At 43.3% G+C, this 21412-nt stretch overlaps 1 protein-coding gene across 1 annotated transcript in view; it reads right to left on the bottom strand.

Moving 5' to 3' along the window:
- Window positions 1-21412, bottom strand: part of WWOX (WW domain containing oxidoreductase) — a 924491-nt gene that overhangs the window by 874375 nt on the left and 28704 nt on the right. Inside the window, exon 5 of the mRNA XM_026493639.4 lies at window positions 1356-1462. Within this exon, the coding sequence (XP_026349424.2) occupies window positions 1356-1462 (107 nt within the window). The remainder of the gene's footprint in view (window positions 1-1355; window positions 1463-21412) is intronic.

Genomic DNA, 21412 nt, shown 5'->3' with positions numbered 1-21412 from the left:
GACAGCCTTGGGAAGGATTGTCGACACCCTTTATACTCTGCTCCCAGCCACGTGAGGGTCTGCTCCTTCTCCTCCCAGGGCCGCACACACAGGCCATTCCCTCTGCCCAGTCTGATCTTCTCCATCCTCCCCCACGTCTTTCCTGAGGTTTCAGCTCAGTCGCTTCCTTCTCAGAGACTTCAAATGTCCCCCACCTCCAGCCCTTATTCACCGTTTTGGAGTGCAACACACTTCTAGTACCCAGTACCATCATTTCAAGTTCACATTGATGTTTGGTTAAATCTGACTTCCACTCTGGGCTGAAAGCTGTACAGAGATGGTGTAGCCCCCAGTCATGAACATGTGAATAAATGACAAGCAAATAAATGAACACAGTCTATACTTCACGCCGAAGCCCAGTGATCATGCCACAGAAGTGACCGGCCTGTGCCGCTCTCAAGCTCAAACCCCCTGCTGTCTTCGTCCTCACTGGCTCTGAGGCCGTGGTGACACCCCCGCAGCACCCCTGTCACCTCCGTCCCTGCCATCTGGCTCCAGCCACACTGGCCTCCCTGCTGATCCTGAATCCTCCAGACACACTCCTACTTCGGTGCCTTAGCCCATGCTGTTCCCACCGCTCAGAAATCATGTCCCCCGACACCGACGCAACTTGCTTCTCTACTTCATTCAAGTCTCATATCAAATGTCACCACGTCAGAGGATTCTCTGCTAAGTACCCAAACTAAAATAGCCCACACTGTAACTGTACATCCCTCACTTTGCTTTACTGTGCTTCACTGCATTTATAACGACCCAGCAGTATGTTAAATATTGAATCTAATTATCCCTTATGGTCTGTTTCTCCATACCTAGAAAGTAAGCCCAAGGGAGGGCAGGGATTTTTTGCTGTTTGATATGCTATATCCTTAGCCTCAAGAGTACTGCAGGCCTTCAATAAATTTTATGCACAGATATAACAGCACCAACATCCACACAGAGAAAAACAAAAAGTAAAAAAACAAAGATAGGGTTAAAGCCCACCCCCTTCTACTCTTAAAAACCATAAGCATAACAAACTCTTAGCTGCATTAACCACATTTTATTTTCTTAATAAATGAGCTGAATGAGTAAACATTTTCAAACCTCTGACTAATAAAGCAGATGACATTGACAATGAACCATAAACAATGTGTGGATAACAGGCTTGCTTGTCCTTTCATTCATAAAATAAACAAAGTGAATATGACTTTAAAAATAAAGAAAACGTTATTCCAAGAGCAATAAACTTTATGCGCTGTACTAAAACCTCCATGTGTTTATCCCAGCATGTGCATTTGACAATTTAAAAAAAAATGGTGAAGGGCTTGCTTACTTACCCACTCTCCTAAAATCTGTGACACAGCTTCATTGGCCCTTGTCATATTCCTACAAGCGAGGATCACGTGTGCACCATGGAGGGCAAAAGACTTGGCAGTTTCGAACCCTACGGTTTAAAGGAAAGTCAACATTAGAAAACACAATGCAAAACATTGACTCAGCTGAATGGCCTTTATTGAGCACCGCACACATTACCCCAGCGGCTCTCAGCCAGAGGCAATCTGTCCCCTGGTAGACAGTTGCAAATGTCTAAAAACAATTTCAATGGTCACAACTGGGGACAGGGTGCTATTGGCCTCTAGTGCATAAAGGTCAGGGGTGCTACATAATACCCTACAAAGCACAGGACAGCTGCCGCAACAAAGAAGCATCTGGCCCTAAGTGTCAACACTGTTGAAGTTGAGAAAACCTAGTCCAGGAATACAGCCGTCCCCAAGGTGTAGGACAAACCATAGGAGAGCTCACAGCACAGTCTGCCATATGTAAGAACCGCCTAATAATGAGCAGATCCTGTGTTAAATGTAAAGAATAAGGATATATAAAGACTCAGATATGGCCACTGCCCTCGAAAAGTTCACAGTCTAATAAGAAAAAAGAGACGTGAAAAGGAAAACAAACATACAACATTTTATTACGTTCTGGACAATAAGCTCTGCGCTGTGCTACACGCGTCCAACAACGGCAGCCGGGGCTTCTTCCACCCACCCTCCCACTGACAGCAAGGAGAAGAGCTGCACTCAACACCACACACGCACACACACACCCTCGAAGGCATCAGAGGAGCACCATGACTGCGGATTTGAGGGCCTGGAGAAGCGGAAAAGCCAAGAAAGAGGAGCCGGCTGTGGTGCTGCCATTCCCAGTGAAAGTGTTCTTCAAAAGTAAAGGTGGGCAAACATTTAAAGAAACCAAACAAGACAAACGAAAAGCTGAGAGGCTATGTCACCAGCTATGGCCAGATCTGAACTAGAGGAGACATTCAAGGATGCTCTTCAAGCAGAGGAAAACGACCCTCTGGAGGTGCAGAAAGGAACAAAGAGTAACATAAAGGGTAAGTTTACGGAAAAATCTAAATGATAACAATGACAGCTTGCAAACTTTGGAATACATAGCAGAATTACTCTGTTGGTAATAACAACGTACAACCGAGGGAAAACTCTACTTATTTAAAGAAAAGCCTAGAAACGAACACTCTGGATCCATGTTTTGAACAGAAAGGCTACCAAACATTTAAGAAAATAAAAACAAAGACCTTCCACAAATTCTTCCACATAATAGAAAAAAAAGAAAAACTATTTTATAAGCCTCAAACTCTTTAGTCATTAGGGAAGTGTAACGATCTAATGAAATAAAAAAAAATAACAAAAAAATTAAAAAGAGAGAATGAGATACTACTACATACCTATTACTACAATGGCTAAAATTTAAAAAAAAAAAATTTTTTTAATGACCAGACCGAATGTTAGCGAGGATGTGGAACAACTAGAACGCTTGAAAAGTCTAATTCCAGAGCCTGAACCCCACACCGCTGCTCTAAGGCACGTCTTGCAAGCTGTGTGGGAGACCGCACGGAGTACATCCCAGCAGCGAACGAATCAATCCTACTAGAGGGAGCAGCAATGCAGTTCAGCCAAAGCCATGTCACATGACAGCAGATGACTGTTTCCAAGATACTGTTTGTATGTATGAAAAGTCAGAGTACCATTATCTTACTGAGATTGCTATGTGAAAGAGTCCAGCAAAATTCATTCATTCATGTCTTCCACATATCTAATCTTCATGGAGGCCAGTCTATTTATATAAACTAGCCCTCGGGAGAAGCCAGCACAGCGCAGTGGGAAACTCAAATTCAGGAGTTTGACGTACTCATGTTGACCCCAGCTCTAGCTATTTATAAGCTGAGGGCTATGCCTTTAACCCATCAGAAACTCAGAGATCTTTTCTTAAAATGAGGAGTAAGGAGTAAACTAAGAGCCCAATAACAATAGTAGGTGGAAAATAAGTGTTAATTCACATTCTAAAATCTTTGGTGTAAAGTCCTGTGTCTCCTCTGTGATTTGTATGACCTATCAAATACAGCACACTCGTTATGACTGAAAATTAACATTCTCTCCTCGATCTGCTCCCAGCAGCAACCCAAGAGCTGACTGGTTTTAACACCAACCAAAATTTAAAGAAATTAGCTACAAGACCCACCATTCCATTTGTGTAAATACTGGCTCCAGAATACACTGTAAACTTCACTGTTGAGATAACTTGAGTTATTTTTCAGATTATGCCAAGTTCTATATCCCAAGATATTCACTTATCATTATCTAAGGACAACATCCTATACTTGAATCTGATGCTAACACGATGCCCAAAGGAATTCAAATGTGAAATACTTAACATCTACATCAGTTTGCAACCTGATGTATGTAGTGAAAGCTGGTTGAAGCTGTATCTTCTAGCCATTGAGGCAAGACAATAACCTGAAATTTACTAATTTTGACCCATGATGCCAATTACACCACTTACCACCAGTGGCAAAAGGTACCTGCATCATTTGGGAAAAGAGAAAGAAGTAAAACAGCAGGTTTTGTAGCCCAGCTGTTCCAAAACCGGATGGGGGCAGGCACAGGACGAAATCTTGCTGACTGATGCGCTACATCAATCAGACTAAGGAAATGCTGACAGCCGTATGGAGGGAACGTGAAGTGGCCAAAAATGACTTCACCTGCACTCCCAGAAGATCTTGTTGAGATGGTGGACTCTGCATCCCTGTGAAATGTCCAAGTCGGAGCAATTATCAGGAATATTTTTCATCACATTTTCATCAGCGGGTATTAAAAAAAAAAAAAATTGGGGAAGATGGTAGACACAATGCTGGTCATTCATTAGCAACCATCTTTTTAAGGGCCTGAAAGGGCACTGAGACAGCACAGGGCCAGGCCAAACCCAGGGCTCCATTTATCACATTTACCAGTTTATCTGTAAACTCCTGAGAATCTGTGCCTTTTTGATCCCTGTATCCCATGGGACTAACACCCAGTCGGATTCAACAAATATCTGGTAAGGGAAGATGTAAGAGCCAGAGGGTCATTTCACACGAGGCGGGTAGATGGCTGAGCCGTAACCACAGGCAGGGATTCCGTGAAACAGAGAGGGTGCGAACTGGTGGCCGCAGCCTGTTGCTGTCATCACGTTGGGCACGCTCCTTTCCATAATAAAAAGCCCTTTGCCATAAGTCATTTTGTCAACTGAGATATCGTGACTTAAGCAGGTTTGTTTGGGAAAATAAATTTTGATAGGAAACGGGCATGCTCTTTCCCCACAGTAGGATTTAACAAATATCTGCCAAAGGAACAAATGGTTCTTACAGGTTGTTAATAGGCTACAATTCTGGACTATTGCAAAACAATCCTAGTTGTTTCAAACAACATTGATGGCCCTCTGACTCCCTTTTTTAAAACAAACAAATATTAAGATCCTGCAAAAACGGGGCTCACTGCAGTTTTGAATGACACTACCTGAAATCTGTGGGGAAAGAGCATGCCCATTTCCTCTCAAAATTTATTTTCCCAAACAAACCTGCTTAAGTCACGCTCAGTTGACAAAATGACCTATGGCAAAGGACTTTTTATTACGGAAAGGAGCGCACCCAACGTGATGACAGCAACAGGCTGCGGCCACCAGTTTGCACCCTCTCTGTTTCATGGAATCCCTGCCTGTGGTTAAGGCTCAGCCATCTACCCGCCTCGCGTAAAATGACCCACTGGCTCTTACGTCTTCCCTTATCTGAGCAATGCATTACATGCTGCATGTCTCCTTTTAAAAGCTGTGAGAGACAGCTCCATTTTCTCATCCTTTACAAGTGCCTTTGGAGCCAAAACCAAAGCATGGTTATTTTGAAAGATGACGGTGTAACAGGAAGGACAATAACACTCTCATAGTAAACCGTACCTCTAGAGTATGGAGTTTTATGAAGAAAAAAAAAAAGAAAGAAAGAAAAAGAAAAGAAAAAAAATGTTTAATAATGCTACCTACTGCTAAAGTCTTGGAAAAGCTCATGAGAATAGCATCCCTCACGCTACTAATACCGCAGCTGATGACCAGTTTAATTAGCTAAATGTAGTAGTGCTGAGCCAATTCTGCACAGCGCCAAAGTTTGTGCAAAATAATGAAGGCAATGGTTTACTAAATTTAATAACCTGATTCATCTTATAAAAAATTAACTTTATGACAATGTTTAAATTGAACTGGCTTAACTGCACGGAGGTGGCAAGTGCGTTCAGAAGAATATTTAAAGCTAATAATATAAAGAAAATAAAAGAAGGCATTTTAAAACAACAGGCAGCATCTGCTTTCTAGCACTTGTTACATCTGATCCAATCGGGAAGATTAAGTGGCCACAAAGGTTTAATATCTTGCTGGGGGGTTTTAAGCTTTGCATACAAACATTAAAGTACCATAAAAGGGAAAACATATCCCCCCCAAAAAAATATCAAATACCTGCTTTTCTCACACGAGTTTTCATTCTCAAGAACAGAGGTTACAGACTGGTGATCACAGGATAATACAAACCTGTGGCCTGTTTTGTTTAGCTCAAACACTGTTTCCCTCCCTCCTCTTCTCCCTTCCTTTCCTTCCTCCCCTTTTCCACTTCCCAGTCTCTTCCTCCCTTCTTTCCTAATATGAATTAGTTACCAGCATTAAAAACCCAAAAAATTACATATCTGAGGGCAGATGTCCAACATCTCTGAAAAAGCTTATAAGTGGGCCACACTGGGTGCCCCTCCCACTGCCACCACAGGCTAGAGACAGGGTCTATGCCCTCCTGTTGGCCATGGTCACCACCCATGCTGCCGACTTCACCTGCCAGACCACTGCGGGCATCTGATGCTCAGACACACTTTATACAGGTGAGATTCACGCTAGAGACAATGCTCCAGCCTTGCCACAAAACTGCCATAATCAGAATTTTCACATCTGGACTGTCGCACCTCAAAGAACGTGTCACGCTGACCTGCTCAAGATTTGACTGAAACCCTGTCAAGCCCACTCTGTCCAACATGAGAAGATCAGGACACCAGCTACCCCCTGGAAGGCCTGGGAGCAGCGCTCGGCCCTGCACCAGGAAACGCAGGGTGACAACTTGGGGACCCACAGGAATTAGGCTATCTGTGGTGCACGTTTCATGACCCACCTTCTTGGCATTTCCCAAATGCCACTGAGCGGTAGCAGAAACTGTGGGTGAGATCTATGCTGCAACCAGAGGACATAAAAAAAGAAAGCCTGGGTGCACGGCAAGACAGGATCGTGGCTTGGCAAGGGGCCCCGTGTGAAGGAAGAATAGGGAACCGGAAGGGAGATGAACACCTGTCCAGCAAGCAGAAACTGGGACCCTGGCAGACAGCAGGGAGCAGCAATGGGAATAACAATAACAACCATCAATACTATATACATAATTACATATTACACAGTTACACATATTAAATAGTTACAATAATAATTACTATTCCATCCATTTAAGATACCTTGTGGCTGAGCTGAAGACACTGAGGCCTTGTGACCAGCCAGGAGGGGATGAGGTACCTCTGAGGCTGAACAGATAAGGGAAAAGTGAGAAAATAATTTGGGAAGCAAACCTCTCCAAAGCCTGATGACGGCCTTAGTCTAAGTCTGAGGGGGCACCCCAAGTCTCCAAAGACACGAGTCTGGCACACAAGAAGCAGTGACTACAAAGCAGGACCGGGTTTGTGTGTGGTGGTGGAGGGGGTAGACGGAGCAGGTGAGCACACCCAGTGAGACTCACTGGCAGGACAGATAGGTGGGGACAGAGTCACAGATTTCTTAGGCACAAAGGACAGCAGGGTGGGAACCCAGTCCCCACAAAGCTCCCAATCAAGTAGGAGCTAAGAACAAGGCCAGTTCTTTCCCTGGTGCTAGGAAGGCTCCTTCTGGTTTGAGTTTTTTAATTTTCTCCATACTGTGGATTTACTTGGGCAGTGTCCCCATTTACTGTAAATTATGGTTTTAATTATCATTTTTATTAAGATGCCCAAAGGAGTTGGGGCTTACAACACCCGTAATTTCTAATGGGTTGTTATTATTAATTTATAATTGAAAAACACTGGAGACAAATGTTACTTGTAACTGCACACAATTAAAAGGCCAGGAAGATGGTGATCCCCACCTCCCCATCCCCACCTCCCCATCCCCACCCCAACACACCACTAAAGCAACCTTGAGGAACGAATCAACAAGTTGCAGAACATTCCAGCACCAGCCAACTCTCCCTACCTGGAGCTCTACTGTCAGGTACAGAACAAGAAGAGAAGCCTTCATTCTGAGTTAGATTTGGGGAAAATTCAAATTTGGGGACAATTTTCGTGTTAATAAAACACTGCTTTCAGCATCTCCCACAATCTCCCTGTAAATACAAGGACCATACTTCCCACACCCATCTGATTCATGTAAATGAAGTTATGGTGACTTGGTGTTAACCAGGACACTGCAATCGAACGCTCTGAGGGCATCTCGGATGAAGTTCGAGGATACACGTTGGCCACCGCTGAAAGAACGCCCCAAGTGCAGGGACCAGATAACCCACGCCACTCTTTCTGTGGCTGCCTGAACCTCAACGATCACGTTTCCCTCCCACGCCGTTTCAATTCTGTCGTTCTGAGTTCCAAAGAGTCAGAAATCACACTTGCTCCGTCCTCACTGCGACTGCCAGCTCTTTATAAATAATGACAAGACAGGCCTCTCCAGAGGAAAGTAAGTCATAACCACCCCTGTTTTTAAACGTGTGTGTTATACACACCTGGCAACAAGTCCCACAGAGCCTCCTAAACACCCCTCACAACATAAACAGGCCTCAGATATAAATACTGACCAAAGAAAGACACCAATTCGAGAGATGGGGATACGGAGGCAGGAAACGGCCGGTTCATGAAGGGTATCTTTTTGCTATATAGCCAGGCTGCATTTAAGTGTTTGGGGCAGGATAATGCTGAGGCCAGAACCTTTCTAAAACTATACAATCAACTCCGAGTGACCACCTGGGACCTCTCAAGAGGCAAGACGGAACCCAGGCTGCTTACCTGTGCAGCCGCAGGGCTGGCTACATAAGCTCTCATCCCACCTGCCACTGACAAAGCATCTGATTCCCGTGTGCTAGGAATCAGAGAGAAAAGTGCCCAAAGAGATTACAGTCAACATGGTCCTAGGCAGCCCCAGTGAAGACAGACCTTGTAAGGGCAACTCGATTGAGCAGGGTCCCTGCAGGTCAGGGTGTGGAGGAACCAGGCAACCACATATATTAATGGTGGGGGGAGCAGGGACGTCCATCAGTTATGTTAAGCGAATGACACGGTGTGCTCGGAACAAAGTGCTGTGCAGTAGTCAAACAGAACCAGGTCAAACGAGATGGAGAAACACAGAAACATCTCCTGTTGTATTATGAAGAAAAAAATCAACATGCAGAACAGCATGCATGGGTGATCCCCTTGACACACGAAGGGAGGGGAGGTGTGTGTCTACATACGTGCTGACACCGACCCCCTGGGCACGTGAGCTATCGGCCAGGGCTGGGAGGACTCATTTGCGTTTGCCCACACGGATGCTATTTCCATTTTTAACTCATGCGTATATACCTGTAAGAGTAACACACTACATGTGAATGATGGAATGTACCTAACTGATTATTTACAGGCCTTTACCAATTTTAAGAGAGAGAGAGAGAGCAAGGCAAGCGAGAAAGGAAAGAGAATATGCCTACTGTATTTTCTGAGCACCCTGGTTTTTAGAGAAGGACCAAAGAAGGCGAGGAGGACGTGGAAGCGCCACTACATGCTGGGCGCCCTGCCAGGGGCTTCAGGAAATACATGATGTAATTCCAAGGGGCTCTTCACAGCACCACTACGACGTGTCACTGGCACCATCGCATTGCTGAGAATACCAAGAGGCCCAGAGGTTCTGGCACTCACAAGATCAAAGGGCAAAACAGGAGGTTTTGTAAGAAACAGGAGGTGTGGTGGCCTGAGTCCAGGGCAGGTGAGTTCAAAGCCACACACCTGCACGAGCCCCTTGAGGGCAGGAAAAACCCAACCGGGAACACCACTCACCTGCCCAACTGTCTGCTGACTGTACTGTGTCTTGTTCCGCCGACTGATAGAATTTGCTACGTATTCTTTGTGTCTCTTAGGACCTGTGTTTACATTTTCGACATTTGTGTGATTTAAGCCAAACCTTACTAAGCTGTCATCCCTCTGAAAGAGAGAAATGGTCCCCAGCCACTGGCTTCAGTGCCAACAGCCTAGCAACAACGCCCATTTCTTTTCTGTGTCATCTTGTCAAGGCAAAGGACCTAGGCCTCTTCAGCTACTTGATTATATAAACGTACGTACTTAATGGAATCTGTCCCCAAACTGTGATGCATTATCAAATTACTTTCTCTCTTATTTAATATTTCATCACAGGGCTCAGAATTAACACCATCCTTTGCTTTCACAAACAGTTCTCTGTGTAAGGCCTACCAGACGGGATCACTAATCCGCAGAAATAACGTTTCTCTCCACATTCTCCAAGGTCAACAACGTACAAGTACGGACTTAATTGAACCCTGCCTCTACACTTTCAACCAGTGAGTCCTTTTACAAGGGACGGTCTTAACACCCTAGCCGTTACAAGTCATGCCTGAGTTTCTTCTTTCATTTCTGAAAGGCCCCAGTGCCGAAGTTTAGAGAGTAGACCCTATGAAGGCCAAAGACAAAGAAGACCACCCCGTCGACTCAAGAAGAAAGTGATGCCAGACCCAACTTTTTAACAAAGCATACATGGTACTTTTAAAAACGCAGGCCAGATCCTTAGGAAAATAAATTTAAAAAGGACAAAACAGAAGAAACAAAAAAACAAAGGCTTCGCAGTAAAAAAAAAAAAAAAAAAAAAAAAAAAAAAAATTCTTAAATCCAGCTTATTAGACGTAGAAATCTGTATGGCTTTTCAAGGCTCTCTAGGACATACAGCTGGCACTAGTACAGAGAAGAACACGGCAGTTCTAGAATCTCAAACCCAGGACGTGCGATTTGGCCCATGTTTATGCTCTTCAGAGGGCAAAACATTTTTTATAACTAAACACAAAAACATACATATACACACACACACACACACACACACACACACACACACTCACTCCCATGGTGTCACCTCTTTAACTCAACATGCACAGCAATATTACTAAGAGAACCAACATGTCTCTGCTGTTTGCAAGTGGAAAGGTTTACCCTGAAGTTGGGCCGTTTTCACTTTGATGGATTAATTTATAGCCACTTCAAGAGAAGAGAACCCACCCCTGAATCTGCAAGCACGCGGGATTATGTTACTGAGCAGTTCATTGTTTTCGCAGCTGGGCCAGGATTTCCTTTCAAGACCAAGGCCTCAGTCACTCTGCAGTCTGCTCAAGACAGGCTTCTTTACGATGCAGAGCAAACAGGGAGGCCACTGGGGTCCCACACCGCACTTGTCCAGAAAAAGACCCCTTTCTTTTACTTTCTCCACAACCAATGGGGCAAGGACCAGCCTATCTCCCAAGGCATTTTCCACTCCTGTCAATTTAGAAGTGGCTAGGAAGGGACTGTTTGAAAAAAAGAAAAAAAAAAAAAAAAAGAAAGAAAGAAAGAAAGAAAAAGGAAAGAAAGAAAAGGAAAAAAAAACAAAAAACCTTCTCCATTCCATTAAGAGCTTCCAGAAATGAAAAGCCTCCTCCAGCCTCCATCTTCAGGGTAAGCTTTTCTAATTCAAGCGCCCCCACCCCGTACTTTTTTCTTTTTTTTTTACAGATCGACCTTGGCTCCCACCTTCTAAAAAGTGGCATATTACTTCACCTCTTTGAAAAGATTAAATTCTTTATGCTCCCCAAGTCATGTGGAGGTTCTCAGAACACCACGCTGGGAAAATTCAGCACTTTTTTGAGGCTCACTTTAGAAGTGTCCGAATTAACTTTCACTCTCCACCGCTTATAACTTTTTAAGATGCAACTTCTGGGAAGTACGACTGAGGTTCCATTGTTGAAGCTCAGCTGCGGCGGGAGACAGGCCTGCTAGCTCTGCTCTCTGGGTCCACCACGGCCTGTGCCAGAGTCAGACGCTGCCAACTCCTCCTCGTACGGGGACAAAACCAGTCACTGGATTCTACTGTGATGGGTTAGGGAGCAATTATTAAAATGAGACATTTGCTCAAAACGTACAATAAGGAGACAAAGTGTACTGCACTTTCGAGCAGGCTGAATTTAATGCAAAAACACCTAATTAAAGGATAATCCTTACCTTGTAGTCATTAAGGTAAAAGTACCTCTGGTAATCTATGTAACCCAGACCATCCTATAATCTTTAATATAATTGCTTTTTTATTTTTTATAAAATCTAACAGGAGCTTGGCTGTGTGTGTGTGTGTGTGTGTGTGTGTGTGTGTATTGTTTCCCTGCTTTTTGGAGACACAAATGCTGATACTATCCCCTATCGATTTGATAAAAAAAATTTTTTTTAAATAAGTTGCTACTTTTGGTAGTCCTCTTGCAATCGTCAAACGGTCCACAGCCGTCCTGTGTGAAAGGTACGGGCAACACTGGCTTTCAGAAGAGGAAGCACACAGAACTCCTCACTTCCTTCCACAAGCCAGGCTGCACACAACAAAGCACAAAGAATCATTACTAGTTTCACACTTAGCTTTTTGATAACACACTCAGTGATTACAGTGCCTGGGTTCCCAAGGGACGTACAATTTGTATAAGAAATTCTCCATTTCTATGTCACCTTTTAAGCTGAAATCTGCTTCAACAAAATCAGTCTCACTCACAAGGGGAAAAGGGGAAGGAGTTTTTAGTTTGATAACATTCTGTTTCGGAATACCATGATGAGGGATTGGTAAAACACACCAATTTTAAGATCTATACCTCTCAGTAAATGTGTAATCTAACCATCAGCTGTGATCAGGCACCTGCTTGGCAGGAATGTGAAAGATGCACAGGACGCCTTCCAGCTAAGGCTGATTCTGCCTGACTCCTGGAGATGCAGCTAGCTGAAAATCTGTGTTTGGCTCCCCTCTTGCCACTGCTGCCTCTGGGCCAAGAGTCCCAGTAGGAGCCCCCACATAGGTAATATGCATGATTAGGGATTAGGCCTAACTCCATTTCAAAAAAGGAGAGAGAATGCTCTGAGTTAAGACATGCAGGCCGTAACAGAGGACTCCGGCTTGCACAGAGCTTCTGTGCAAACTGAGCGCCTCGAGGGGTCTAGGTTCCCAGCCTTGGGAGCCCGTGCAACCGGGGAACAGCCACAAAAGATTCCAATGGAGATTTGCCTTCCTAAGATAGATAGCTGGAGGAAGCATGTGCCACGAGATTTTTTATTTGGCTCAAACATGCAGTCTGCCCCTCAAGCATGCAATGTTTTAGAGGCTCTATTAAGACAAGGTGTACTAGATTTTCTTCAGTGCTTTGAGACAGAAAGAGAACAGGAAACAAACAGAAATCAAAGAATTTCTTAGAGGAAAAACAAATCAGGAGCCTTACTGGTTGTTATGGCCTGAACTGTGTCCACTTAAAATTCCTATCTTGAGCCCTAAGCCCTGATGTGACCATACCAGAGACAGGGCCTCTTAGAAGTGATTAAGGTTAGATGAGGTCATAAGGGTGGGGCTCTGATCCAACAGGACTGGGGCTCTTATAGAGATGTGTGCACACTGAGGAAAGACCATGTGCGGACACAGCAAGAAGGAAGCATCTGCAAGGCAAGCAGAGAGCCCTCGGGAGAAACCAACCCTGCCAACACCTGGGTCTCAGACATCCAGCCTCCAGAGTCATAAGAAATACATTGCTGTCAATCAATCACCCAGTCTGGGATATTTTGTTACAGCAACCAGGGTGGACTGATACACTGGTGCTTTTAACCAGATCAGCTGGTTCGAAAAGGAAAAAGGCAATGGATCCTAAGCTTCCTGGCCTCAACCACTGGGAAGTAAGATCAAAGAATTTATGTCATCCCTAAAGAGACAAGTAAGTGAGGTGGAGTAGATGAGATTTTTGTTGGTCAGAAACCTAACTTCTCTTTGGGGTTTCTCTCAAGAACACTGGAAAACCTATCTATGAACAAAAAAGAGATTGAAGTCCTTGCTCCTCAAAGAGTGGTACCTGCAGCACCATCACCTGGGAACTCAGAAAAGCACATTCTCAGGCCCGCCCCACACCTGCTGAAGCAGTGAGCTGGATCGGTGTTGGGCTCAGTGATCTGTGTTCTAATGAGCCCTTCCGGACACTCAGATTTTGTTCAAGGTTAAGAAACTCTGGTTTTGTTAATGTCCAGAACCCATTTTCTCGAACAACAGGCACTGTCTATGCTTCCCACATACACTACTTTGACATGGCGGTCCCATTTAACTCTCAATGCCACAGATGCATGATGTTACTATTCCTATTGTACAGATGAGAAAACTGAGGCTCAGAAGAGCCAAGGTCAAACAGCTAGTAAAGTGGGAGGGTGAAGCCTGGACCCTAGGGCCTGATGCCTCTAAAGCCCCTTGCAGCTTCCTCTATGGCAAAGCCAGTCCACTTCTCCTCTGAACGTGGGTTTCCCCCACCGAATCTCACAGCAGAAAATCATTTATACACCTCTTCTTCTTACCACCATCCCATCACAGTTACTCTTTGGAGTCAAACAGACTGGAGTCAGGATCCTGCCTCTGCCACTTTCTTGTAACCTTTGAACCTTGAGAATGATGCTGTATGTTCTGGGTTGAATTTTGTCCCCCCACCCCACCTCAAAATTCACATGTTGAAGTCCTAAGCTTCAGTATCTCAAATTTGACCTTATTTGGACATAGGGTTTTTACAGAGGTAATCGAGTTAAAGTGGGGTCATTAGGGTGGGCCCTAATCCAGTGTGACTGGTAAAACTGTGGGCTCAGCACACATACAAGGAGAACACCATGTGAGCATGAAGAGGACCATATACAAGCCTAGGAGAGGCCTGGAACAGACCCTTCCCTCCCAGACCTCAGAAGGAGCCAACACTGCCGACACATTGATTTTGGACTCCTAGCCTCCAGAACTGTGAGGCAGTAAATTTCTGTTGGTACTAGTACCAACCCTGGTCTGTGGTACTTTGTTACAGCAGCCCCAGAAAATTAATGTACTTCATTTCAATGAACCTCAGTTTCTTCATCTGTAAAAGGGGAATATTAAAGGTACTCCTTCAGGGTTCCAGGAATGTCAAATGAGATAGCTATGCAGAGTTTTTGGCAAGTCACAAGCTCTCAATATTAGGCTTATTATTGATACAACATTAGCTAAAACACCAATAATTTGATTTGTATCTCAAATTTTTCTATAAAAATCTGAAAATCTGTACAGGAGACTAAATAGAATAAAGGATTCTTACTGTCTCTAGTATCTACTCAACAATTAATCACTGGTGCCCCCAATTCTTTCCAAAAAAAGTATTTAGAACAGTATATTATAAACACCCACATACAACACAGGAACTTAAAATAACATGAACATCAATGGTTGCCAGGGTCAAGGGGTGGGGAGAGGGTGGAAAAACAAATTGCCTGGGGCAAAGAAGCAAAAGAAATATTTCTGTGGAGATGTAAATCTATCTTAACTGGGTGGTAGGTTACCTGAGTGTACACATTTGTCAAAAATCATATGTACAATTAAAACAAATGAGCTTTGTTATGTGAAACTCCTACTTCAAAAAGTTGATTTTTTTAAGTGAATGTGTATGTCCATATTAAGAAAGAAAAAAAACCTGATTTACCAGGAATGTAGAGTAAGCTGGTTACTTATGTGAGTATTCAAATGTTAGCTCTGAGCTTCCTGGCAACCAAGGTAAAGAAAGGAAACAATACTTTATAATGCCCTCCTTATTAAATGAGAAAAAGCATACCAAGGTTTTAGGAGAGATGAACTTTGTTTTCACAACAAAGCTCTTAAATTTTGCCACAGGAATCCTTATACGAGAAACATGTGTTAATAGAATAAACCCGTGGTTTGCAAAATTTTTCTGTGAAGGACCCAATAGTCAATATTTTGGACTTTGCAGACCATATGGTCTTTGTCACAACTACTCAATTCTGTTAGATTAAAATAACATGAAAGCAACCATAGATAGTATGTAAATGGGTGGGCATCACTGTGTTCCAATAAAACTTTATTTTCAAAAATAGGCAAGGGAGGGCTGGATTTGATCCATGCGCCATAGTCTGCTGATCCCTGGAAGACACAATGCACTTTTAACATTCAACTCTAAGCTGACCTGAAGCCAAACAAGAACAAAGCATGGAAGGACATGAAGGCGACCTTAACCTATAAATTTTTTAGAACTCATGTGAGTAACAATCACAGAAAATTTTAGGTAGTTTACAAGATTCTGTGAAAGTATCTGTTAAAGAGAATCTCATTAAGGCATATATAAAACAAAATTTTTAAGTATTCAATTTGCATCAAAATCTTATTATACTGCTTCACTCTGAATTTCATTCAAATTCAACTTACTATAACTGCATTGGCTTCTCACTGCAGTGCTGGATATTTAACTATAAACTACATCCTGCCTCTCCCTTTGTGTGTAAAATTGACAAATGTGTTGTTTTTGGATTCCAGAATTCTGGGGAAAGCCAACTTAAATGAATTAAGATGACTAATGTGTTGATTCTGTTTCCAATCCAACGAAATGTTAATGTAAGAATCATGTCATATGATGCTATGTGTTTTAGTTCAAATTTAACATCAAATATTGAATAAGGCAGTTTCTAAGTAAATTACTAAGCTAAAAATATTCCTTCTGCATAGCAAGAACTCCATCTTGTTTAAAATAAATGGAAATTTGAACATCTTTGCTCAGATCAGCCTAAATAAGAAATTAGAAAAATGCAAACCTCCATTATAGTCAACAGTATTGATTCCATCTTTCTGGAGAAAGTAGCACAATACTGTATATATCAAAGAAAAGGACTCATTTAAATCATGACTTCAAGCAAAGTCCTACATGGAACAAACGCTCAGACAGAAACAGTGCTTCTCCCAGTGCGCCAGGTAAGTAATTACATCCAAGGTGAGTAATCACCAAGACCCCATGGATACAGTCGTGAGACTGACAACCCAGGTGTCTCTGAACATCCAGTTACTGCGGGGTATCTGGCATTCCTAGTTCTTTTGCAGCATGAGAATGTTTATACAAATGTTTTCATTGCATTTACTTAACATTTGGCGGAGAAGCTCCTGTGGCTATAACACACTGCCACACAGCTTTGTTTTAAGTAAACTAACATTAGTTTTTCGTCACGTAATATTTGAGTAATTTCTATAGCCACAGAAGCAGTAACTATGACACTTTTAAAAGCTGTTGGAAGTATTGCAAAGCCTGAATGTAATTCCATAAACATTTACCACGTACCTTCCATGAATAAGACATTAAACGTCATGTCTTAGATGGCCCACTAATTCTAATGCCAAATCTTTTGTTTTCCTTTAGTTACACCTACTGATCACCAAAAGGGGAATTTTAATAATTGTGAAAATCAAATCTATTAAGGGATTATTTAAAAAAAGAAATCAATAATTAGGGGGTCCCATCTTCCAAAGAAAGAAAGAAAGAAAGAAAGAAAGAAAGAAAGAAAGAAAGAAAGAAAGAAAGAAATTTAAAATTTTATAAGGAAGAATTTAGAAATCCAGGGTCTAGAAATGGAAACTACATAGAATAGATGTATTTTGCCCCTAGGTTTTAGATTCAACTATGACAGTCTGTCAGTAATTGAATTTTTTTTCATTACCTGCCAGTTACTTAGGAAATTTCCATTGTTTAGCACAGGATAATTCTGAAATAGATAACTCTAAAATCAATAATTCTTTATTAATTACATGCTGATAAACTTCTATCGGAAAAGTAACCTTACAATAAAAAGTTAACAAAAACATCTCTAAGCATATTTTTTCTCCAGTTCTATTCAATTCAATGATTTTATGAGTAAAAGGACTCTCCAAAGCAAGTCTCTGTTACTAATGATGATAATGCCTTATAAGTCTCAGGATTTTTTAATTCAGTGTCCGTTTCTTCCCCTCAAAATTACACACAAGTGCCCAGCTATGAATATATTTGTTATCCCCCTGTGGAAAGGGGCCAGAGGTTCCAGGACAACATTGTCAAAGGACTACAGAGTACTAGAATCAACCTTTCTTTTTCTTTCTTTCTTTCTTTCTTTCTTTCTTTTTTCTTTCTCTTTCTAAGCAGAAAGCTTTGAAAACATTTTGTTTGTTCCTCTGAAAGGTAAACAGAAAGAAGTATTATGTACTTGACAAAACACACAGAGTCTAGAACAAATCCTTCTGTGCAATCATCCCCTTGTCCCCAGCATCAGAAGGGGACCTTAACCATTAGGAGTCAGTCCCAAACCGCCTCTGCAGCGTCCTCATTAGGCAGCTGCCCGGCCGGTCATACACCTTTGTGGCCAGAAACTCATTTGCTCCAAGCACCCTGTTCTGTTATTGGAAAGGAGGCAATCCCCCACCTGCTTCCTAATGGGTGATAAAAACAAGACAAAAGACCAACTACTTCTGAAAATCAGTCACCATAAAAAAGCAACCTCCATGGGGACTTGGGGGGCAATATTTTGCTCACTGCTGTATCCCCTGACCCTAGAATAGAGCTGGGTACACAGAAGGCACTCAGTAAGTATCTGTTAAAAGAATTCGTTGTTGAAGGTCTCCATGCACTGGGCACCATCAGTACTAGAAGGCAAGGCCTCTTCTATAGCACAGTTCTTAAGGGGTTGAATTGTGTCACTCCACGAAATGTATGTTGAAGTCCTAATCCCCAGAACCTCAGAATGTGACCTTATTTGGAAACAGGGCCTCTCCGGAAGGTAATCAAGTCAAAATGAGATCATTAGTGTGGGTGCTAGTCCAATATGCCCAGGGCCCTGTAAGAAGGGGAACTTGGACAGGAAGACGGACACACACAGAGGGAAAATGTGAAGGGATACAAGGAGCACACCAAGGGAGGAGGAAAAAGACACTGGAATTCTGCTGCCAGGGCCAAGAACCGCCCAGGGCAGCCGGAAGCCAGAAGAGGCAAGGAAGGATCTTCCCCTACAGGTTTCAGAGGGAACAGAGCCCTGCCCACACCTAGACCTTCCACTTCCAGCCTCCAGAACCTGGAAACAAGGAACCGCTGCTGCTGAAGCCATCCAGTTTGTGGCACTCTGTTCCGGCAGCCCAAGCAAACTAAGACAACAGTGGGAAGTCATCACAAACTGAGACTGATCAATATCCCTGACAGAGAGACTTTTAACCTTTGGGAGGACCATGTGGTAGGGCAGGGCTTATCAGAACACAAGAGATCTGGTAATGCTGCAAGGGGGGCCTGTACTGGGACCCTTCCTGACACTCCCAAGTATCCCAGGCCAACCTGACTCAGACCACTGCTGCAACCACCAGCTCACACCAGGCAGCTGGACAGACCCACCCAGGGCTGCACTGTGGAGCTTCCCTGACATACAGCATGGAGTACCTGCAGAAACCCACCTGGGACTCATCCATGTGCAACCCCAAAATGCTGGGGCACGAATACCCGCGGGGCTACCCTTGTCTGATGGGGGTGGGAGCCAATGGAACAAATGCTTTCCCCTTTTGTTCTGCAAGCAGACAGCTCTGAGATGCATTTCATAAGGCTCCTCTGAAAGCTCCACGGCACTGAATGCTAATGGCCCAGAGCACTGCCCAGCTCATAACACACCCCTGCATTGCCTCCCCCTCCTTCCTTGTTTAATCCCCCCATTCCTCACTCACGCTCTCAAAAATCACATCCCAAATTATCTTCACATCAACCTTTGTCTCAGGTTCTGCTTTTGGGGGAACGCAAGCTAAGACTTAAAAAAACAAAAACAGAACAAAACAAAAAACCTCTAAAACATTTGCAATACAGAAAACTTAGTTTTTATGAAGCTTGAATCAATAGAAAAGCACCCTACTCCTATTCTAATCGGTTGAATCCTGCTTCCTTGTAGAATACTGTCCATTGGTCCCAGTTCTGTCCCTTGAAGTAAGCCAGGTTTCTCTCTCTCCTCGATAGCTATTGCTATCTAACTTATGCAGACATTTTCCTCCACCCATTAACTAATAGGTGACCCTACAACATGATCTGATGACTTTGCGAGCCGTTCGTTTGTCCGTGCTCCAACCAGAAATGAACACAATATTCTAGACACGGTCTGATCACTGGAACTATTTACCTTTCTTTACAACAGACCATGAAAGTTTCAACCAACCAAAGGTATAAACAGGTTGTCTACAGCAGAGCCTTTCTTTTTGCAAATGTGAAGGGTTGCAAGAGATGTTGCATGGTCGAAACTTCTCTGAGCAGCTGTAGGTAATAGAGATGCCAAATGATGATTGCGATTCGGAAGCCCCGTTTTCAAAATGTGCTCCCCTTTCACATCAGTGGAGTGGCACATTAAGCACTCTACTCTTGCTCTCCCGCAGAGTGGAGCACATGGTTCTCGCAAGCTTGATTACGGTCTATGGCAGTTGGGTGATTACTACTGAAGTCAGGCAAACGCCTGCTGACATCTCAGAGTGGGCTCCCCTGAATGTGTTTTATTATGATACAGGAAAAAAATAAATAAACATTTTTGAAAAAACCTCACACCAGAGATATGGATTCTTAGCATATCTTTATTTCTGGGGAAGGTTGATTAAATCCAGAGACATTTACTCCTGTTTAACTTTTCCTTGTTCCCCCATGTTCCAAGATGGGAAGACCAACACCCATAAGGAATTTGCACTTGGAGCAGATTCAGTCTCTCGTCCTCCTCTCCCCTTTTGTTTCCACATCCCTGTTTTGGGCTAACCATATCACACACATCTTTACTGCTCAACTGAATTCTAATTACGCATTATAAAAAATAAAACAAATTAGTTGCACGTTGTAAACGTCCATTGGCAAGTATAATAGCATGGTTCCTAATATGAGAAGTAAATTTAACAAAATTTAAAAGAAATATTTCATCGAAGACAGAGTAATTAAAAGGCATACTGTGCTGTCAGCAAAACTGGGTTGTCTCCTGCACTATTATCAGAGGGAGTGGCGCTGCTGGTGCTATTTTGCAATTTTTCTACAGCGCTACCATCAGCTCTCCTCAAGATGGTGGACCAGCCACTCAGTCCTCCAAGAAACCATCTTCCCAACAATGCCCATCCCTTCAGCCATTTAGAAAGCTGATTTGTCAAAGGAATTCTCACTTCCCTTGAATGAGGCACTCCCCCCTGCCGCCGGGGGGTCTAGGAATGGCTGGCTGACCTGCTCTCTACTTTTCACTTCCTCCTGTGTTGTTCTGATGCCCACGCATTCTGGAAAAGATGGAGGTCTAAGTGGGTATGGGAAGAAGCAGGCCGGCTTCAATCTCTCTGTTCTGTCAAAAGCATGGATACTGTCCGAGTGGAGCATACAAAACCACAGGTTTGCAAAAGCCCCTTTGCTATCATCCACTGGCAATTCTGTACACTACCAAGGGCCAGTCAAATAAAACAGGCAACTATTTCGCAAACTCCCACAGTGGAACAGAGATGGGGACAGCTGTGGAGCCGCCCTTCAGGAGGCTGGCTCCTGAGTTTGAAACTGGAGTGATTTTCCTTCCTTATTTCATTCAAGCATTCCTTTTCACCTCCTAAGAAAAACTATAACTTTCTCTATGTTGGCGTACATATGAAATTATCCATGATAAATATCTTTTTTTTTTTTTTAAAGATTTTATTTATTTATGTGACAGACAGACAGCCAGCGAGAGAGGGAACACAAGCAGGGGGAGTGGGAGAGGAAAAAGCAGGCTCACAGCGGAGGAGCCCGATGTGGGACTCGATCCCGGAACGCCGGGATCACGCCCTGAGCCGAAGGCAGACGCTTTAACGACTGCGCTACCCAGGCGCCCCCATGATAAATATCTTTTTAAAAATAAATGTGAGACTTAGTCCTAGAAACAAAACAACAGATAAGGCAACTCATGGTGAGCAACACAAGGCGACA

The sequence above is a fragment of the Ursus arctos genome, unplaced genomic scaffold (genome assembly GCF_023065955.2).
Source record: "Ursus arctos isolate Adak ecotype North America unplaced genomic scaffold, UrsArc2.0 scaffold_19, whole genome shotgun sequence".
NCBI classification, from domain to species: Eukaryota; Metazoa; Chordata; class Mammalia; order Carnivora; family Ursidae; genus Ursus; species Ursus arctos.
Note: the sequence above shows the minus strand (reverse complement) of the source record. Positions and strands in the feature narration are given on the sequence as shown.